This window comes from Bombus vosnesenskii, unplaced genomic scaffold (assembly GCF_011952255.1).
Source record: "Bombus vosnesenskii isolate JDL3184/JDL3185 unplaced genomic scaffold, Bvos_JDL3184-5_v1.1 scf7180000013265, whole genome shotgun sequence".
NCBI classification, from domain to species: Eukaryota; Metazoa; Arthropoda; class Insecta; order Hymenoptera; family Apidae; genus Bombus; species Bombus vosnesenskii.
Window position 1 is genome coordinate 8,060,005 of NW_022882925.1, and position 17,108 is coordinate 8,077,112.

The 17,108-nt window shown below is 28.3% G+C and overlaps 3 protein-coding genes and 1 long non-coding RNA gene across 8 annotated transcripts; all 4 read right to left on the reverse strand.

Moving 5' to 3' along the window:
* Positions 1-1,030: 1,030 nt before the first annotated feature.
* LOC117243302 (ethanolamine-phosphate cytidylyltransferase) lies at positions 1,031-4,449 on the reverse strand. 2 transcript variants are annotated; one of them, XM_033510665.1, is made up of 6 exons: positions 4,254-4,449; positions 3,715-3,852; positions 3,339-3,518; positions 2,826-3,252; positions 2,520-2,740; positions 1,031-1,543 (listed from the first exon to the last, which is right to left on the reverse strand). In XM_033510665.1, the coding sequence occupies exons 1-6, from the start codon at positions 4,295-4,297 to the stop codon at positions 1,447-1,449; spliced, it is 1,107 nt and encodes a 368-aa protein (XP_033366556.1). In that variant the 5' UTR covers positions 4,298-4,449; the 3' UTR covers positions 1,031-1,446. The 2 variants fall into 2 exon arrangements, with proteins under 2 accessions (XP_033366556.1, XP_033366557.1); XM_033510666.1 differs by having other exon boundaries at positions 1,508-1,556; positions 4,254-4,448.
* Positions 4,450-5,559: 1,110 nt separating this feature from the next.
* Positions 5,560-11,377, reverse strand: LOC117243300 (ATP-dependent RNA helicase dbp2-like). 3 transcript variants are annotated; one of them, XM_033510662.1, is made up of 6 exons: positions 11,189-11,377; positions 9,481-10,688; positions 9,353-9,412; positions 7,386-7,616; positions 7,142-7,300; positions 5,560-7,039 (listed from the first exon to the last, which is right to left on the reverse strand). In XM_033510662.1, coding segments are annotated over exons 1-6 (1,824 nt in total). In that variant the 5' UTR covers positions 11,191-11,377; the 3' UTR covers positions 5,560-6,875. The 3 variants fall into 3 exon arrangements, with proteins under 3 accessions (XP_033366553.1, XP_033366552.1, XP_033366554.1); XM_033510661.1 differs by having other exon boundaries at positions 6,633-7,039; positions 7,109-7,300; positions 11,189-11,374; XM_033510663.1 differs by having other exon boundaries at positions 6,633-7,039; positions 7,109-7,300; positions 11,257-11,368.
* Positions 11,378-12,358: 981 nt separating this feature from the next.
* LOC117243129 (ATP-dependent RNA helicase dbp2-like) lies at positions 12,359-16,787 on the reverse strand. Of its 2 annotated transcripts, XM_033510366.1 has the most exons (8): positions 16,487-16,787; positions 15,721-15,978; positions 15,594-15,646; positions 15,409-15,494; positions 14,970-15,250; positions 14,395-14,888; positions 12,863-13,105; positions 12,359-12,787 (listed from the first exon to the last, which is right to left on the reverse strand). In XM_033510366.1, coding segments are annotated over exons 1-8 (1,719 nt in total). In that variant the 5' UTR covers positions 16,489-16,787; the 3' UTR covers positions 12,359-12,485. The 2 variants fall into 2 exon arrangements, with proteins under 2 accessions (XP_033366257.1, XP_033366256.1); XM_033510365.1 differs by having other exon boundaries at positions 15,409-15,646; positions 16,487-16,786.
* LOC117243131 lies at positions 13,882-14,388 on the reverse strand. Its single transcript, XR_004495402.1, has 2 exons — positions 14,151-14,388; positions 13,882-13,997 (listed from the first exon to the last, which is right to left on the reverse strand). It is a non-coding gene; the product is annotated as an uncharacterized LOC117243131 (long non-coding RNA).
* Positions 16,788-17,108: the final 321 nt, after the last annotated feature.

Sequence of the window (17,108 nt, forward strand, 5' to 3'; positions counted from 1 at the left end):
AACCCTATTGCCTCACCGGGAATTTTCCCAAACCCCCCAATAGCTAGTCCGCCCCTGTAGATACAGTTTGTAACAATCAACTTTTCTTAAATAAAGTAAAGAATATAAGAAAAAAATTCTACATCAAATAGATTTCGGTCTACAGAAAATAAGAGCGTAATAAGAGCAAAATAAAAACGTAGAACAGATTGCCTACTTTGTATCACGATCAAAATGTATCTTTGGTTAATATTTAGTTTCAAGTAAAAATAATGTAACATGATTATGTTACAAAATGTGGCACTTACGATTTATTTTACAATTTTAACATTTGTTTATAAATGTACATTTTCCTTGTACAATGCATTGTCAATTCGTATTAATTAAATGCACATGTATTTGATAATAACGATTACAAGTATTATTTCTTGTATACACAATAAGTCTACAAATACTGCACAATTAAATATTGTAAAAAAAATATCGATTGCAAATGCACAAAATTACATTTTATAGAACAATAATACTATAATAAACAATTTATTTAAATAATTATGTTACTATTATCTTTAATTATTATAATATTGTGTCTTTATGTGCTATGAAGAATATATATAGTTATCTTTCCTTCCAAATAATTATGCAAAATTATTATAGTCATACTCCAACTATATTCTAAGTTATAAGAAAAAATATTTAATGTAAAAACAGATTTAAAAATAATCATAACATTCCACAAATTAATCATTTAAGAGTTAATAAGATAGATTTAATAATTTACACTTATAAATTTATTTACTATTTCCACTTTATGTGCTATACAAAAAGAATCCAATTATAAACTAGATTTAACTAAGTGACTATGAAATTAAAAATATACATGTTTTGGTTGTAAAATGTTTATAAAATCATTTGCTTAAATTTTTAATTTCATATAGATTAATTATAGTAATAAAATAGTGCATATATTGTCAAAAAAATAAACAATGCCTTAAATATGATGATAAAATCTCTGTAAAAAAATACATAAAATATATAAGTAAAACCTAACATTGTAAAAGTTCCATTTTTATATAATATTCACATCATGATACATAATCAAAAGCTTATTAATAATATCCTAGTACCAAATTTTAATACCAGATTTATATATATGTGTGCATATTTAGACTTAGCATGTAACATAAAATAAGCTGCTCTAAACCTTCCTAATTAGAAATATTTAAGTTTACAAATATTCACAATCTTTTGCATACCTTTATCGTTGTATTTGTTTTTGTCGTTGGGTTGTTGGAAAAAAAATTGTCTATAATATGTTAATACCTTAAATATTTAGCATGGTTATAAATATTTAAACCACACATATTTTCAAATAGAATTAAATAATTTAAATATTAGTGTGATATCATATTTACAAATATGTTCCATAAAATATAATTATCACACACTTTGAGTGTACAGAATAAATTATTCAGTCCTTTCTTTTTTCTGAGACTTTATGAAGGCTTCGTAAGCTGCTTGTTCTTTCTTTTCCTTCTTTAAATTCCTATTTTCAAATTCCAACCTGCAATTAAGCACTATATCAAAACATCGTGAGCCTGTCTTAAAATGTTGGGATATGCAAATATGTTTTACAATCTTAATTATGATAAAATAAATAAATTATAAATTTCTTTGTAAAGAATACACACTTACACAAACTACACGTAAATAGAAATATAAGATGAATCCATGAAGTGTTTGATAGCATAAACTTGCATATCCCATTATAAAAGCATGAGTGATGAATGATATAAAATTTCAAAATAAAGTAAAGAAAAAGATGCTTATTTGAAGCTGAATGAGGAATGACAAAATGCAAGATGGCAAGATTCAACATATCAACAGTTGTTCAAGTTTTTAATTATTATTATGTTTTAACTATAATTATTATTTTATTTAATTATTATGTATTGTTTTAATTATTATATGTAGTTCATATGACCTAGAAGACAAAATACTGCATACAGTACATCTTTTTTGTGGAATTATTTAGTAATAATAATCTTGAGTAATTTTGAGTAATATTGAGTATCGACTATATTTATATTATAAAAAAAATATTATATGAAATAAAAATATTTCTATATCTTTTATTTAATGAAGTATGATAATTTCAAATGCTCATTAAAGTTACACAATCATTATTAGATATATTCAACATTTTTCTATTGAGTGATAATTTTAAAAAACAATTACATTTAAGTTTAATATAAATCTAAATATTTTGTAATATTAAAATATAATATTAAAATTAAAAATTATTTTCAACATTTATTATTACTCATGTTCATTTCCTCTAAAACAGCACAATTAATTTCAAAATTGTATTTTGTTTAGTTTTAATCTTGTATTTTAAAGTAACAATGTGTTAGTATTTAATGTATTAGATATATGCACATTATATGTAATTTTAATTTAGAATTTAACAGTAATCTTTGTAATAATTTATAAATTATTTTTAGTCATACATCCACTTATAGCATATAAAAATAACGTACCTGTGAAGAATTATGCGTTCAACAATTTTCTCTGTTGTCATGTCATTACCACTATCCAATAATTTAAATTTATTCTGCCTTTTAGGTTCAGTATATGGATCTGAACCATCCTCAGAAGGCATAATAGGAGTCTGACCATGACAAACAATAGCTACATCGAAATGTTCCATAAGATCTTTAGTAACTTCATATGGAGCCCCAATTACTACTTCATTAACGTACTATATGTAAATCAAATAATAGACTTTAAATATACTGTAGCTCAACTGGTATTTTATAAGATATTTGAAATATTTTATTTCTTACTTTGCATGCCAGCACACTAAGTACTCTTTCATGAAGATTCATAATTGGATGATTACCATATTTATATCTATTAACCACTGGATCTGTATGAAGTCCAACTATAAGATAATCACCTTCTTTTTTTGCAACTTCTAGGAAATCTAAATGACCAACATGAAAAAGATCAAATGCTCCTGCTACATAAACTATTTTATCTCCAGGTTGTGGACTTTTCCCATCACTGAATTGGATAATTTTTTGTGTAGTAGGTAAGAATTGTGAACAACCTGTCCATGGACTCCGTGCTGTTCTATCTTGACCCATGCTTTTACTAGGTTCTCTATCAACACTATATTCACTATCTCCTTGTTTAAAATGTTGCCGTGTCATTAACAGCATTCGGCCTACTAGATCAGTTGTTGATACACCAGCTGTTCTTTGAACTTCCCTGTAATAATTATATTTGCTTATATTTTATTTATTCCTAACTTTTATTATTATTAACTCTCTTATATTAATTTATTTTATATATACCTATAACGACCTGCTGCTTTGACCAAATGATACGTGTCTACACCATCCGCTGTCATGGTGATATCATCACCATGAACACAAAAATCACAATTGTATTTGTCTAATGTTTCTAAAGTCGTAACATAAGGTGCTCCTTCAACTACCTCATCTACCCACTTGATACCACGAACCATTTTGTACCTAATATAAATATATTTAATTACAGAATAACCATAACTTAATTTGCTTTAATGCTAAAAGTATAATAATTTGCTTATGATATTACTTGCACAACATTAATTATTTTTTATATATTTATACATAATTAACAAAAATTGCTATAAAAGTTATTTAAAATTCAAAGTAATTCAATTGTTTTATTTGAATAAAGATATACCTTTCTTGTTCCATAAATACTGGTGGTCCCTTATGCTTAGTAATTTCTTCATCTGTATGTACACCCACAACTAGATAATCACCTAATGCCTTCGCTTGACGCAAGGAATTCGCGTGGCCAAAATGCACCATGTCATAGCTGTATTGAAAAAATAATCATTTGAAAAAAATATTTGTACATTTATAACGAAATGTACAGGTGAAAAGTTTAAATGTATTTGTTTGATAGCGGAATTCGCGTAGTTTAATATAATAAAGGTTTTATAAATTGTCTCATACATAATACGTTAAAACGTAAAAAAAGAATGAAAACGGCAATTATAACAGTGTCACAGATATGAACTACTCAAAATTATCACTGTAATTTCTGTTATACGTATAATTTTCTATCACTGTATACATATAATTGTGTCATTCGTATCAAAACTTTATTGATCGACATCCTATTAACAAAAAGTCATAGTCATACACCAAGTGTGGACAACAAGCACGTAAAATTTAAATTAAGTATAGGACAAATATAATTTAATAAGAACTTACCATCCATCACACCATACCCTTACTTCTTTGCGATTTTCTGTCATAATGAATGAAATTGATACTTATAATACAAAACAGAAAAAATTCTTTTGCTCAATAAATAATAACCGGTAACTACAAAGCACACTACACGAAATCTTGGAGTGCACTGCGCTGACTGCGCGTATTGCCGACTCACGCGTCATTCGTCGCGTCATATACTTTTCATCAATTCATCCCCACTTCGATTATCATTAATATACATATGTGTATAATACTGTATCGGTAGTAGACGATATATATGTATAAATATATATATCTTGGATATATCTCATAAATCATCAAACTTGAAAAAATAAAATTTTTATGTTCTTTACCTTACAATTATGAGATTATTGCAATTAAGTTTTGAGGATTTTCTGATGAACATATGTCTGATTCATTTACCGATAGCACATATCTCACTTTCGCCTTCGAGCCTCCAATAATTTATAGGTACATACTTAAGACAGGAATCCACCGGAAAATTAAGATAAACTTCCTAACTATAGTACACTACACTAAATTTAAAAATATTTGTTCCAATATGTACAGAATCATATCCATCAATATTAAAACATAGCACGCCTTAGGAAACATTTTAGTTTTTGACGTAAATGGTTCTATATATATGTGTTGAAGCAAATATTTTTTAATTTAATACAGTGTACCATAATACAACTTCGTTTATCGGTGGATGTTTGACTTTAAGCGAAAAAGCTGAAAAGATAACTGGCAATTTCCACACACCTACCTCCCTTGTTAGCATACACAACTCGGTTCCAACATGCGTCTATTATCGAGGTAATACTGTTGCTTAGCAATTGTAAATATTTAAAAATCTAATAATTGGAGTCGTTCGTAAGGTTTTTTACAATAGTAGATTTTGTATAATATATTGGAATGATATCCATATATTAAATATATAAAGTGATTTACAATTAAGTATTGTGAGCCGAAACAACTTATTTCATGTTACAGATTTTTAAATATTTCTTAATTTCGTAAGATCTACCTATATTGCTATAAATTCTATAAATTACGTAATTTGAAATTGACATATTTTTCCTATTTCACAAATTTAATGTTGCAATTAAACATAAACTGGTATAGAATTACACTAATTATGGAACAACAGCATAATGACATAATATAGCATTATTACAATGAGAATGGAATACTTCATTATTTATTAAACAACATTGTACAATATAAAAATATTACGGCAATTTCAGATCTACAAAATTTACTGTATTGATAAGACATGAATATTTTATTTTTAGAATTATGACCTAATGATTCTTTAATTTATTCAGCTAACATCAAAAAATATATTCACGCAACATCATAGAACACTAAAATATACAGATTAATATATTATACGCTAAATACTATAAAGAATGACTAATGATATTACAATGTAAATTCTATTATCGTAAAAGCAATCAGACAGGCACACATAATCGGCAGTTGTGTAACTCTATCGCAGAAGTGTAACTGTACAAGATTGTGTTGGAATGAATCAATAAACTCTGACCTGATTGCATGATTTCTGATAAATGCCACAAAGCCACTCAATAAGAAAGATATCTTTTCGTGGAACAGATAGAACTGATTACTCGCAATGTCACATATTATCGTAATATTTTACTATAAGCGATGAAATAATAAATAAAAAATATTGTTTCAATGGATAAAAACCCTTATTTTTTAACAAAATTTGTATATAGAATATAGTAAACTGATTGTGACATTGTTCCAAGATAATATGAGTTCCTAATTTAGTATTTTTGAATTTAATAAAAAATTTAATGAATACAATTTACCTTCCAAATAAGGAAAGTAAGCTATAATAAAATTTTATATAAAATTATCGAAATATTTTATACTTATATTATTTTATTAAATGTCTAATACTACACTGCATAGGATTTTATATCCTCTTAAGTAGAATACAATTTAATGTACTGGACGTTTGAAATAATACAGATGATCCATGCATTTACGACTTATACCGATACATTTACAAAAAACACATCTTTATAAACTAGACAACTTTAGTATAAATAGTCAGCATAAACTAAGTATATTGTTCTGAAATCATTTTTTTCATTTCTTACTATTTTTCTTTAAAGTCTCATATTTTAAAGAACATTATTTGTCAATATTTTGTATTCGATTTTCTTTTTACTTTTGTTTTACATTTCGTTTTACTTTTGTTTAATGTACCAAATACATTAGGACTTTTAAATAATTAAAGTTGTACGTGAAATATATAGTCGTATTTGCAAGTATCACATGTCAAAAATCATTAGTAACATTCTACCTAACATTACATTTGCATATACACTTTTTATCTTTTTCATTTTTTCTTTTTTTAAGAATGATTATGAATGTCCTTAAATTGTCGTAACCTAGCTTGCTAATACATTTAATCATATTACTTTAACGGGCCATAATATCACGTACATTTTACTCTACTTTGTGTTTAATTGCGAGAAGCACGTTACATAAAAAAACCCGTTCTATAGAACATTCTTTAGTTTGTTTACATTTCTTTACTATATTACATAAAACATTCATTCAAAATGAATTATTTTGTAATCAATAGCCATTTTGTTGTCTATAATTACTGCCACCTCCACCTCCTCCTCCACTGCCTCCATATCCACCATTTTGACTATAACCACTGGAACCACCACCAGATCCTCCTCCATAATTGTTTTGAGAAAATGCTTTACTATTATAGTTGCCTCCTCCCACACCACCTACATAAACATAGATTATTTAATAATGTACATTAAAAAAGTAAAGTAGAAAGAAGATAGAACTCTTACAATTTTTATTTGACGTTATACTGCTATTATTACCATTCCACTTATTTCCTCGATCTCCTCCACCGCCATTAGAACGATCAAATCTGCCACCTCTCTCTCCGTCGCGACCGCCACGCGAACCACGGGAAGTGCCGCCACGGCCCCCAGAACCACGTCCTCCACCACCTCCACTACGTCCCCCATAACGACCTCCTACAATAAAAAACGTAAAACAAAGATATTAAACGCAAAACTAATTACGTCAAAGAAAAATACATACTTTTATAAATATACATACTTTTATAAATGCCTGGATTCCTCGATAATTCATATAGTTTGGGATTTACAACTTGTTTTGCTTCTTCTAAAACTTGAATTAAGTCACTAGCCTTGTGTGCGTTACCAGGAGTGAAAAATGCGTACGCAGTTCCCGTACGTTGTGAACGTCCTGTACGACCAATCCGGTGTACATAGTCTTCAGAATTGGATGGATAATCCAAATTTATCACAAACTTAACATCTTCCACATCTATATAACATTAGAAGTTATAATCATCAAAAACGAAAATTACTTGTGTCTTTGTGGTTCAATTAACTTACAAAGCGAATTAATTAAAGCATTAGTAGACATGTTATGTGCAATACAAATGGAATTAAACAGTATTTTTTTGTATACAAAATTTGATGAGATAAAACATTTTATATTAGAAATATTTATTCATTATTATTCATCACTAACTCCTCAGTCCTTAATTCCACTTATAATTTTCACATGAAATACACAAATGAGTTGACCACAAAGAGCAAATTTTTATATTATTTACCTGTGGTTGCCAAAAGCTGGAAACGTAAATACATTTTTGGAAATGTAGAGGAATCAGAGCTCAGATGGTTCTCATGGAATTCTCACTTTATGCGTTAGCGAGCTGTATATTTACTCTTAGTAACTTCACACCCTTCTCTCCCGCACCAAAGTATGGATCTGTGCTGGTCTTTCAAAATTTGGTCCTTGCGCATTGCTTCCGTGAGGTTGGAACATTGGATGAGCACCATGTGCATTCTCCGATCAACCCCACACGCATTCCATTGTATGAGTAACACCAACATTTATTTTGCACTGTTAGTTCACAAACTTTCTTTTGTACTAATGTATATTTTTAACAATTTGTAAATCGGACATACATAGATTATAAATTTAAACTAAATTTACTTTTTTTAATTTAGTGGAAATATAATTTAACAAACAGTGCAAAACAAAGTAATGCCGTTTCCTACCCTTCTAATCTAAGAAAATAAATGGTACAACATCTATCCTGTCTAGTAGTCCTTGTTTGCTAGATACCCTAACTCTATGATTTCCATACTTTGGACCGTCGCAGGTACAGAGTGAGAGTGTGTTTTTTCAAGTGGCACGGTGAGCCGAGGCACAGCGTTAGGTTAGCTTGTTGCACGGGGACAGACCAGCAGTCACGCCCCATTCAATTATATATTCCAAAGCAAGCTCTCCAGAGTTCTTATCATTGATAAAACTCCGTCGCATGTGCCTCTGAAAACACATAGAACAGCACGTTAATACCAGACTGACAAGACTTTTCTCAATCAGAGCAAAATTTAAAAACATGAATCTTCTATCATCTTACCTGTTTACCTACACTAATTTTAGTGCTGAAATATTTTGACTTACTTTTAATTCCAATATTGACAATAATAATAATATAGCACTATAATCAGGAAACGAATTATGATGTTCCTCAGAACATAACTCATGTCTTAAATTAATATTAAAATATTCATTTATTAAAATTAATGAAATTTTATTAAGAAAATATTACGTTATAGAATTTATAGATTATTAGAGATTAAAAGTATGTCAAAATCCACCTAAATTGTAATAAAACTAAAATTACAAAGTATCCCTTCAATATTGTTGTGCTGAAAAGACGAAAATAACAGCATTAACTTTCTGTTTGTGATTTTATATCATTAAGTTCCCTAAATAATGAGTTAATGGAAATCAATTAAAATATCCTAAACGAAATAGGAAAGAGACTTGAATCAGTAATTGTATTAATTGATAGTTCTCTTCTTGAACCTCTGTATTTTTTAAACAATTTCCATTCACACCAAGAAAGGACTAATGTCAATCAGTCTGGCACATGCCGTTATCCGTTGCCACATCACAATTATACAACTCTCACAAATGTGAAATAACCATCGCAGCCTGACCCTTACATCATACCCACTTGTGTGTAAACGGATTCTTACCTAATCCTCTTGCTGCAACGTCTGTAGCTACTAGAATGGCAGATCTGCTATTCCGGAACTCTGAAATAAATTCTCTAGTATTGGACAGAATATGTTTATATACATAGAATTTTACAGTTAACACTTACGATTTAATACATAATCTCTTTCTTGTTGGCTTTTATCTCCATGGATGCCAATTGCTTGCCATCCATACCTATTAATTGCACGTGTTATATCATCTACTTTCCTCTTAGTTTCAACGAAAATAATAGTTTTATTCTCTGGTTCATTTGATATTTCTTCTAAAAGTTTCATAAGTTTACCCTCTTTTTCATATTCTTCACATACATCAACAATTTGAAGGATATTATGATTAGCAGCTAATTGTAGAGAACCAATATTAATTTGTATATAGTCAGTTAAAAATTCTTCTGCAAGATTGCGAACTTCCTTTGGCCAAGTTGCTGACCACATAAGAGTTTGTCGATCAGGTCGGATTTGTTCTACAATTTTTCTAATTTGTGGCTCAAATCCCATGTCAAGCATTCTGTCAGCCTCATCAAGTACTAAGTATGTGCATCTACGTAAATTTGTTGTACCACGTTCTAGAAAATCAATAAGTCGTCCAGGTGTTGCTATGCAAATTTCAACACCTCGTTCAAGATCACGAGCTTGAGGGCCTTTTGGAGCTCCACCAAAAATACATGTATTTCTTACTTGTGACGAGATACCAAAATCTGATGCAACTTGTTGAATTTGCTGTGCAAGTTCTCTTGTTGGTGCTAAAATCAAAGCTATAGGACCATCATTTCTATTTAATCTTGGTTGATGATTTATATGTACTATTGCTGGTAAAATATATGCTAATGTTTTCCCAGACCCAGTTTGAGCAATTCCAACCATATCACGTCCAGATAAAGCAATAGGCCACCCTTGTGCCTGAATTGCAGTTGGTTCCCCAAAACCTTGTCTACGAATTTCATTTAACACATAGTCTGGAAATCCACCTTCCTCAAAAAATATATTTGGCCCTGGCACATTTGTTCCTTTTACAGTAATTTCTTTATCTGAACGATAAGCTTCAACTAAATGTGAACTTCGAGTTGTAACATTAGGATGAGGTTGATAGAAATCTTTTCTAAATGGTGGTAATGCACTCATATCCCATCTTGGTTTTCGAAGCCGTTCTCCAGGTTGCCGGTTTTTAAAATTATTGTTTCCAAAACTACTATCTCTATTGGAATTACTACCAAATCTCCCACTTCCACTACTTCCATCTCGACCACTAAAACGACCTCCTCCGCGTACTCCTCCTCCTCCTCTTCTATCACTACGTTCACGATCACGATACGCCCTTAAACATAAAGTAATTTCTATGTATTAACTAACTGTGAATACAGTGAATACAGTACACAGTTTATATACATAAATATGATTATGTGAATAGTTGTAAATGATATTATAAAAAAAATATTTTGTTTTCTAATATATTGTATATCATTTATAACATAAGTATATGTATTTAATACTATTTTAATCATATGAAGTAAAATAAATTTTAATAATGTAGCTTAAACACGTGCTGTGAATTCGTGAGATTATAATTATAAAATCAAGATCCATATATTTCATACTTATAAAAACAAATTATTAATATTAAAACTTTCCTTTAATAACTAATGTGTTACAAATAAGTTTAAAAGCCAGATATATATTAAGTATGAGCGCAAAAATTTCATTAATATAAGAACAATATGGAGTAAAGCAGTCAATCATAGACATCAAATGTCAATAAGAAATTTACAGAAAATAGGTATTTTTACGTAATGCTAATAGAAATTTCATATAACTTACATTCTAATAAAGATACTTATTACTCCAAAATTAGAATTGCGATGATTTTCCTTAATAGCAACACGTACCACTAACAAGAACCAAGCAAAAGTATGTTCTACTTTCTACTACGCGTTCTCGTTATACGATTCGAAGAGGATCTGTGAAACAAATATCATGGCGTCGTATTGTATCAGGAAATACCTCCATTTTACTTTCAATTTTATCATTTTATATATATTAATATATATTACTTTTATCATTTAAACATACTTTAACCATGTACAAAATATTTTATTTCTTTTTTTTCAACTATTAAAGTTTAAATATTAAATATAAATATTTTATGAAATATAATTGCATAAAATACCGGAAATAATAGTATCGAGTAGGGAAAAATACATTAAAATAAAATATCGGATTGATAAGCAAACTATCAACTTATTAATGTCTTTTGTTTTTATAGCTTATAGGTAAGAACAACTCAGTTAATTTTGTTAAAAAGGATAATTTTATTAATATAACTTGAAATGCGCACGCACACACACAACATAAAAATATAACAAAATACATTTAGTTATAATTATTTAATGGGAAATTTTAGCACTTATATAACTTGTTTGATATATTCATGCAGTGAAATAAACAATTTATTTTATACATGTACCAAAATTTATTGAATAAAATTTTATTATAATAAATGAAAAATAATATATAATATATATATAATATACATATAATATATATATATAATATAATATATATATATATATATACATATTTGTGAAAAATATTAAGTTTTAAATTTTTTGTAGTTATATTTAATGAACATCATTATATTAAATTATATTTAATAAACATCATTTAACATTCTATATGTATATGATATGTATAACAAAATATAATAAGCTAATTTCACTTAAATATTATTTTTCACAAAGCTTCCTTAATTAAAATATTTTTTACTTTAACACAAAATATTATTAACACAAAATATAGTATAGTTATAAATTATATAATAAAAACATAATATATATTTATTAACCTGAAATGTTTTTTAAAACATTTTGTATAATGAAATCTAGTTTTTAACTTTTAAAATAATACATACATATTTAACAAATATTATTTTAACCATTACTAACTATCTTTTTATTTTTTTCTTTATCATGTATATAAAATACATGATACTTTTTGGTTCTGTTTCATATTTTGTGTATTCTTTATTTTATTTATCTTAAGATTAACACAAATGTAACTATACTGTTATTAACATACTTTGATAGTAAAATTTGTTTGTAATATAGTATATGTATTTTTAGTATGTTGTTCCTCTATACTGATAAGTACTTCCATAATTATCTCCTCCCCCATAACTTGGTGTTAAATTGCTCTGCCCATAAGTTCTCTGTGTATACCCATACCCTGTATTCTGATTAGTTGAATTACTTTGTCTCATATTGTTATAGCTATTGTAATCTGAATTTGAATAATTGTTTGAAGTAGATTGATAAGAATTTCCACCACGACCTCTTCCTCTCGTAGAACCACCTCTTCCTCTGGTATCAGTATTACCTCGTCTAGCATTACTTCTGTCATTGCTCATAAATCGTTTGCCACCTTTCACAAAAAATACAAAATAAATGAATTATGAACTTTATTTAAGCTTTACATGAAAATAATTTAAACACATACTTCTGCTTCCATAACTTCCTGATTTAGCTAATTCTGCCATTTCAGTAAGTCGTGGATTTATATTTTGTCCTGCTTCTCTTAATACCTCTATTAAATCTCCTGCATGTTTCATGTTATGAGTTGTAAAGAATGCATAAGCGGTACCAGTTTGTCTTCTTCGTCCAGTACGACCAATTCTATGTATGTAATCTTCTGACGATGACGGATAATCAAAGTTTATTACATATTTAACATCATCCACATCTGTGAAAAAATATTTTACAAAATATAAGAATTTTCCTAATATTTATACTTATATGTATATTGTTTGTAATAATCATCACCCCATTTGTTGAGTGTGTCAAGTTCACAGAATGATCTTCAAACTTGCAAAAGTAATTATATAGAATGCTTGAGATGAAATATATAAAATGGTTTCGAATATATTAAATTATTATAAAATTTTTAAAAGTTTTTAGCTTTTATTGAGATGGAACAATATCCCCCAATTTTCACTTAAATATATTTGTCTATAAGTCAGGTTTGAAAACCACCCACCTTTTAGTTGGAAATTCCATTTCAAAATCAGCAAAAACAGCCCCATTTACTTTTAAATGTAGGGCTATTCAGTCATGTATGATGGCCTAGAGATTAGACAGACACAGCGGTAGTGTCTGGTTTGGGATAAAGGCAGCATTTTAATGTTTAAGCCTGAATGCATTGACCTTTTTAGATTTTAAATAATAATTTTAACAATTAGAGGCACTAGAAAACGCTTGAGAATTGTTTGACATACTATAACAGCAAATCAATAGACAAAGATAAAAAAATAAATATAATATATACTACTTACATATATACGGTAAAACAGAATTTTTTTTTTTAATGTATGATTACTTTATAATTATTGTATTATAAACATTTTCGATGTAATCATTACTATTATTATATTATAAAATTAAAATCTGTATTAAATTCTTAAATTTAAATTCAAAAATATATAATACTATATAAGAATTTAAAAATTGAAAACACAGGCGTATGTTTAATATTTTGATATTGTTATTGATATAATACAAGCAAAGAAAAATAAAACATTCACTGTGTCTGCCCAATACTGGCAGTACACTGCGTTCACTTAGGGTACTCTGTGCCTCTGAAAAAGAAAAGCAGACAGTCTTAGTGGTAGCTTGTGTGCATTTCTTTAGAACCCTTCATATAAATTTTATTATTGAAAAAATATGTTTATTTAAATAATTATACATATAAGTAACCCTATATATTTCATTAATGATAAAAAAATACAAACCTGTTTAAAACGTAAATCATATCATAAAGTATAAAAATAAAGTTAAAATAGAGTTTAATCTGTGTATTGTAAGGGCTCTGCTATCAAAAAATTTCAATAAATCACACATTGCTACATACATAGCTGTCCACTGGTCTTATTAATAACGCATCTGGCTAATCCAATAAGTGTTGCCAATTCCCATATTCACCCGATATTCTTGACTGTGTAAATAATCTAAGTACTATGAAGAAGTAACGCATACCTAAGCCTCTAGCAGCTACGTCTGTTGCAACTAAAATAGGAGCTCTTCCACTTTTAAATTCCTGTAATACATGATCTCTTTCTTGCTGATTTTTATCACCATGAATACTCAATGCTTGCCATCCATCTCGCCTGATATTTCTTGTAATATCATCCACTTTTCGTTTTGTTTCAACAAAAATTATTGTTTTATTTTCTTTTTCATTTCCAATTTCTTGAAGTAGTCTATATAATTTTAAATCTTTTTCAAACTCCTGGCAAACATCCACAATTTGAATAATATTATGATTAGCTGATAAAGTCAGAGAACCAATATTAAGATGTGTATAGTCAGTCAGAAAGTCTTCAGCTAATGCACGAACTTCTTTAGGCCATGTAGCTGACCACATCAAAACCTGTCTATCAGGTCGAATTTGTTCAATTATCTTTCTTATTTGAGGTTCAAAACCCATATCCAACATTCTATCAGCTTCATCTAATACTAAATATGTGCATCTAAAATAATGCATATTCAATATCATATATATTGAAAATATTTTAATTGTACATAATTTTAGTTAAAAATAATAGTTATACCTGCGTAAATTTGTAGTCCCTCTTTCCAGGAAATCAATAAGTCTACCTGGTGTAGCAATACATATTTCAACACCTCTTTCTAAATCATGTGCCTGTGGGCCTTTGGGTGCACCACCAAAGATACAGGTATTTCTTACACCTGCTGCTTCTCCGAAACAATTAGCTACTTCCTGAATCTGTTGGGCTAATTCTCTTGTAGGAGCTAAGATTAAAGCAATTGGACCATCTCCATTACCAAGACGTGGTTGATGTATGATGTGTACAATTGCTGGTAAAACATACTGAAATAAAAATATTTTAAAAGTTTATCAATTCATATAAACTCATTAAAACTTAATTTTATATACATGTATTATGTGCATATTTTAACTCTTAATAAAAAAAAAACGTCTTTACATTTCTACAAGTTAAAAATTAATGTATCTCTAATTTGGCTCACTCCTAGCGTTTTTCCAGAGCCAGTTTGTGCAATAGCAACTAAATCTCTGCCACTAAGTGCAATAGGCCATCCTTGTGCTTGAATTGCTGTAGGTTGAGAGTATCCCTGTTTATGTATTTCATCCAATACATACGGTGGGAAGTTTCCTTCCTCAAAATATTGAATAGGATTAGGTATATTGTCACCTTTTATAGTTATTTCTGCATTTTCTCTGAACTGGCATACTTCTTCTTTTGATCTAGTGTAAAGTATTGTATTGAAATTTATATTGTAGTTAAAGAAAATAATAAAGAGTAGATAAAAGGTTTTTACCTGCTTCTTACTGTAGGATGTTCAATATAAAAATCTTTGCGCAAAGGTTCTAAAGATCTCACATCCCAATTGATTTTTCTAAGAGCTCCTCCAGGTTGTTTGTTTTTTACAATACCTCTGATATTATTAGTAGTGCCTCTACCACGTATACCGCATATATTAATGCTATTACCACGAATACTATCACTACCTCCTTTATTGTTACCTCTGCCACTACCACCTCTGCGGGCTCTATTGTGATCTCTGTCTCGATTAAACCTGGATACATAATCTATTTTAATTTATAATCAGTTTATTATTATATTATAGGATATAAATTTATTAGATATATTATAGGAATTTCATATAAATTTAATATTTGTTATAATAACTGAAATATTTTAATAACTTGTTTGTTTATTTAGAGACATGATACATTCCGTAAGAAATGTATTTTTTTCATATAAGAATGTAATACTTTTTCAATAAAATTATGAGAGTAATATAAAAATTATTTTTTTATTTTAATATCTACTTTAGTTAACGATCTATTGTAGATGTACGATAATATAGACACCTATATAGAGATATGTTAAAATATACAATCATTTTTTATCATAAATTTTGATTATTGATTACCATTATCTGCAATACGATTTGGCGCTACATACTTGGTAACTACAATAAAATAAATAATTAAATGCCTATACTCTGAATTACATCCATCGAAATTTGAATACAAATGTTTATTATGTAATTTTCAATTAGGTTGTCAGATCTTACTTACATTTGGAAATTGGAATATCCTTAAATACAACGAGCAACAGATTATTCTGCTTTGCGGTCACTTTCGCGAACGCCAATCGATACTTTAGTAGAAGCGAATATTAGGAACAGTCAATAATCCTAGTTGAAAAATTGTATTAAGCTTAGCGCAAGCTATGAAGTCTCTTGACGATGAGAATGCAATTGATATACTACAAATAAAATATAATCGTTGTTTTTAAACTTGCCGGTAAATTCGGCGGATCAAATTGACAAGTGAACTTCCGAAAGTAGTTCCGTATAAACTGTTTCCATGACAGCATTCGCGTAGTAGTACATAGAGAACGGATGAATTAAAACAAAAAAATATAAAATAGAATAGGATACTTATAGAACAGTTAGAAAAGATATCAAATATAAGATAAACGTAAGCAGAAATCTTCTTTTCGCGAAACTTACATTTAATTTAAAAACTTTGTAGCTAACTTATTAAATATATTTATAGTTTATTATATAATTAGTGGACTAATCTGGTTTTTGATCTTTATTACGTTCTTGTGGTAACAATAAAATTAACAAAATCTTTAGTTTAAGTAAAATTTCTAGAAACTATAAGTAGGAGAAAATAAAATTGTCAAAATTGA

Coding starts and splice junctions, on each gene's coding strand:
- LOC117243302 (XM_033510665.1), bottom strand. CDS start 4,297: ATGACAGAAAATCGCAAAGAAGTAAGGGTATGGTGTGATGGATG. Junction 3,253..3,338: donor AAAGCAGCAGGTCGTTATAG/GTATATATAAAA, acceptor TAATTATTACAG/GGAAGTTCAAAGAACAGCTG. Junction 2,741..2,825: donor TTAGTGTGCTGGCATGCAAA/GTAAGAAATAAA, acceptor ATTTACATATAG/TACGTTAATGAAGTAGTAAT.
- LOC117243300 (XM_033510661.1), bottom strand. Junction 7,617..9,352: donor CGTTGCAGCAAGAGGATTAG/GTAAGAATCCGT, acceptor AATGTTATATAG/ATGTGGAAGATGTTAAGTTT. Junction 7,301..7,385: donor GAATCCAGGCATTTATAAAA/GTATGTATATTT, acceptor TTTTTATTGTAG/GAGGTCGTTATGGGGGACGT.
- LOC117243129 (XM_033510365.1), bottom strand. Junction 15,251..15,408: donor GCTCTGGAAAAACGCTAGGA/GTGAGCCAAATT, acceptor TTTTTATTTCAG/TATGTTTTACCAGCAATTGT. Junction 13,106..14,394: donor CGTAGCTGCTAGAGGCTTAG/GTATGCGTTACT, acceptor ATTTTTTCACAG/ATGTGGATGATGTTAAATAT.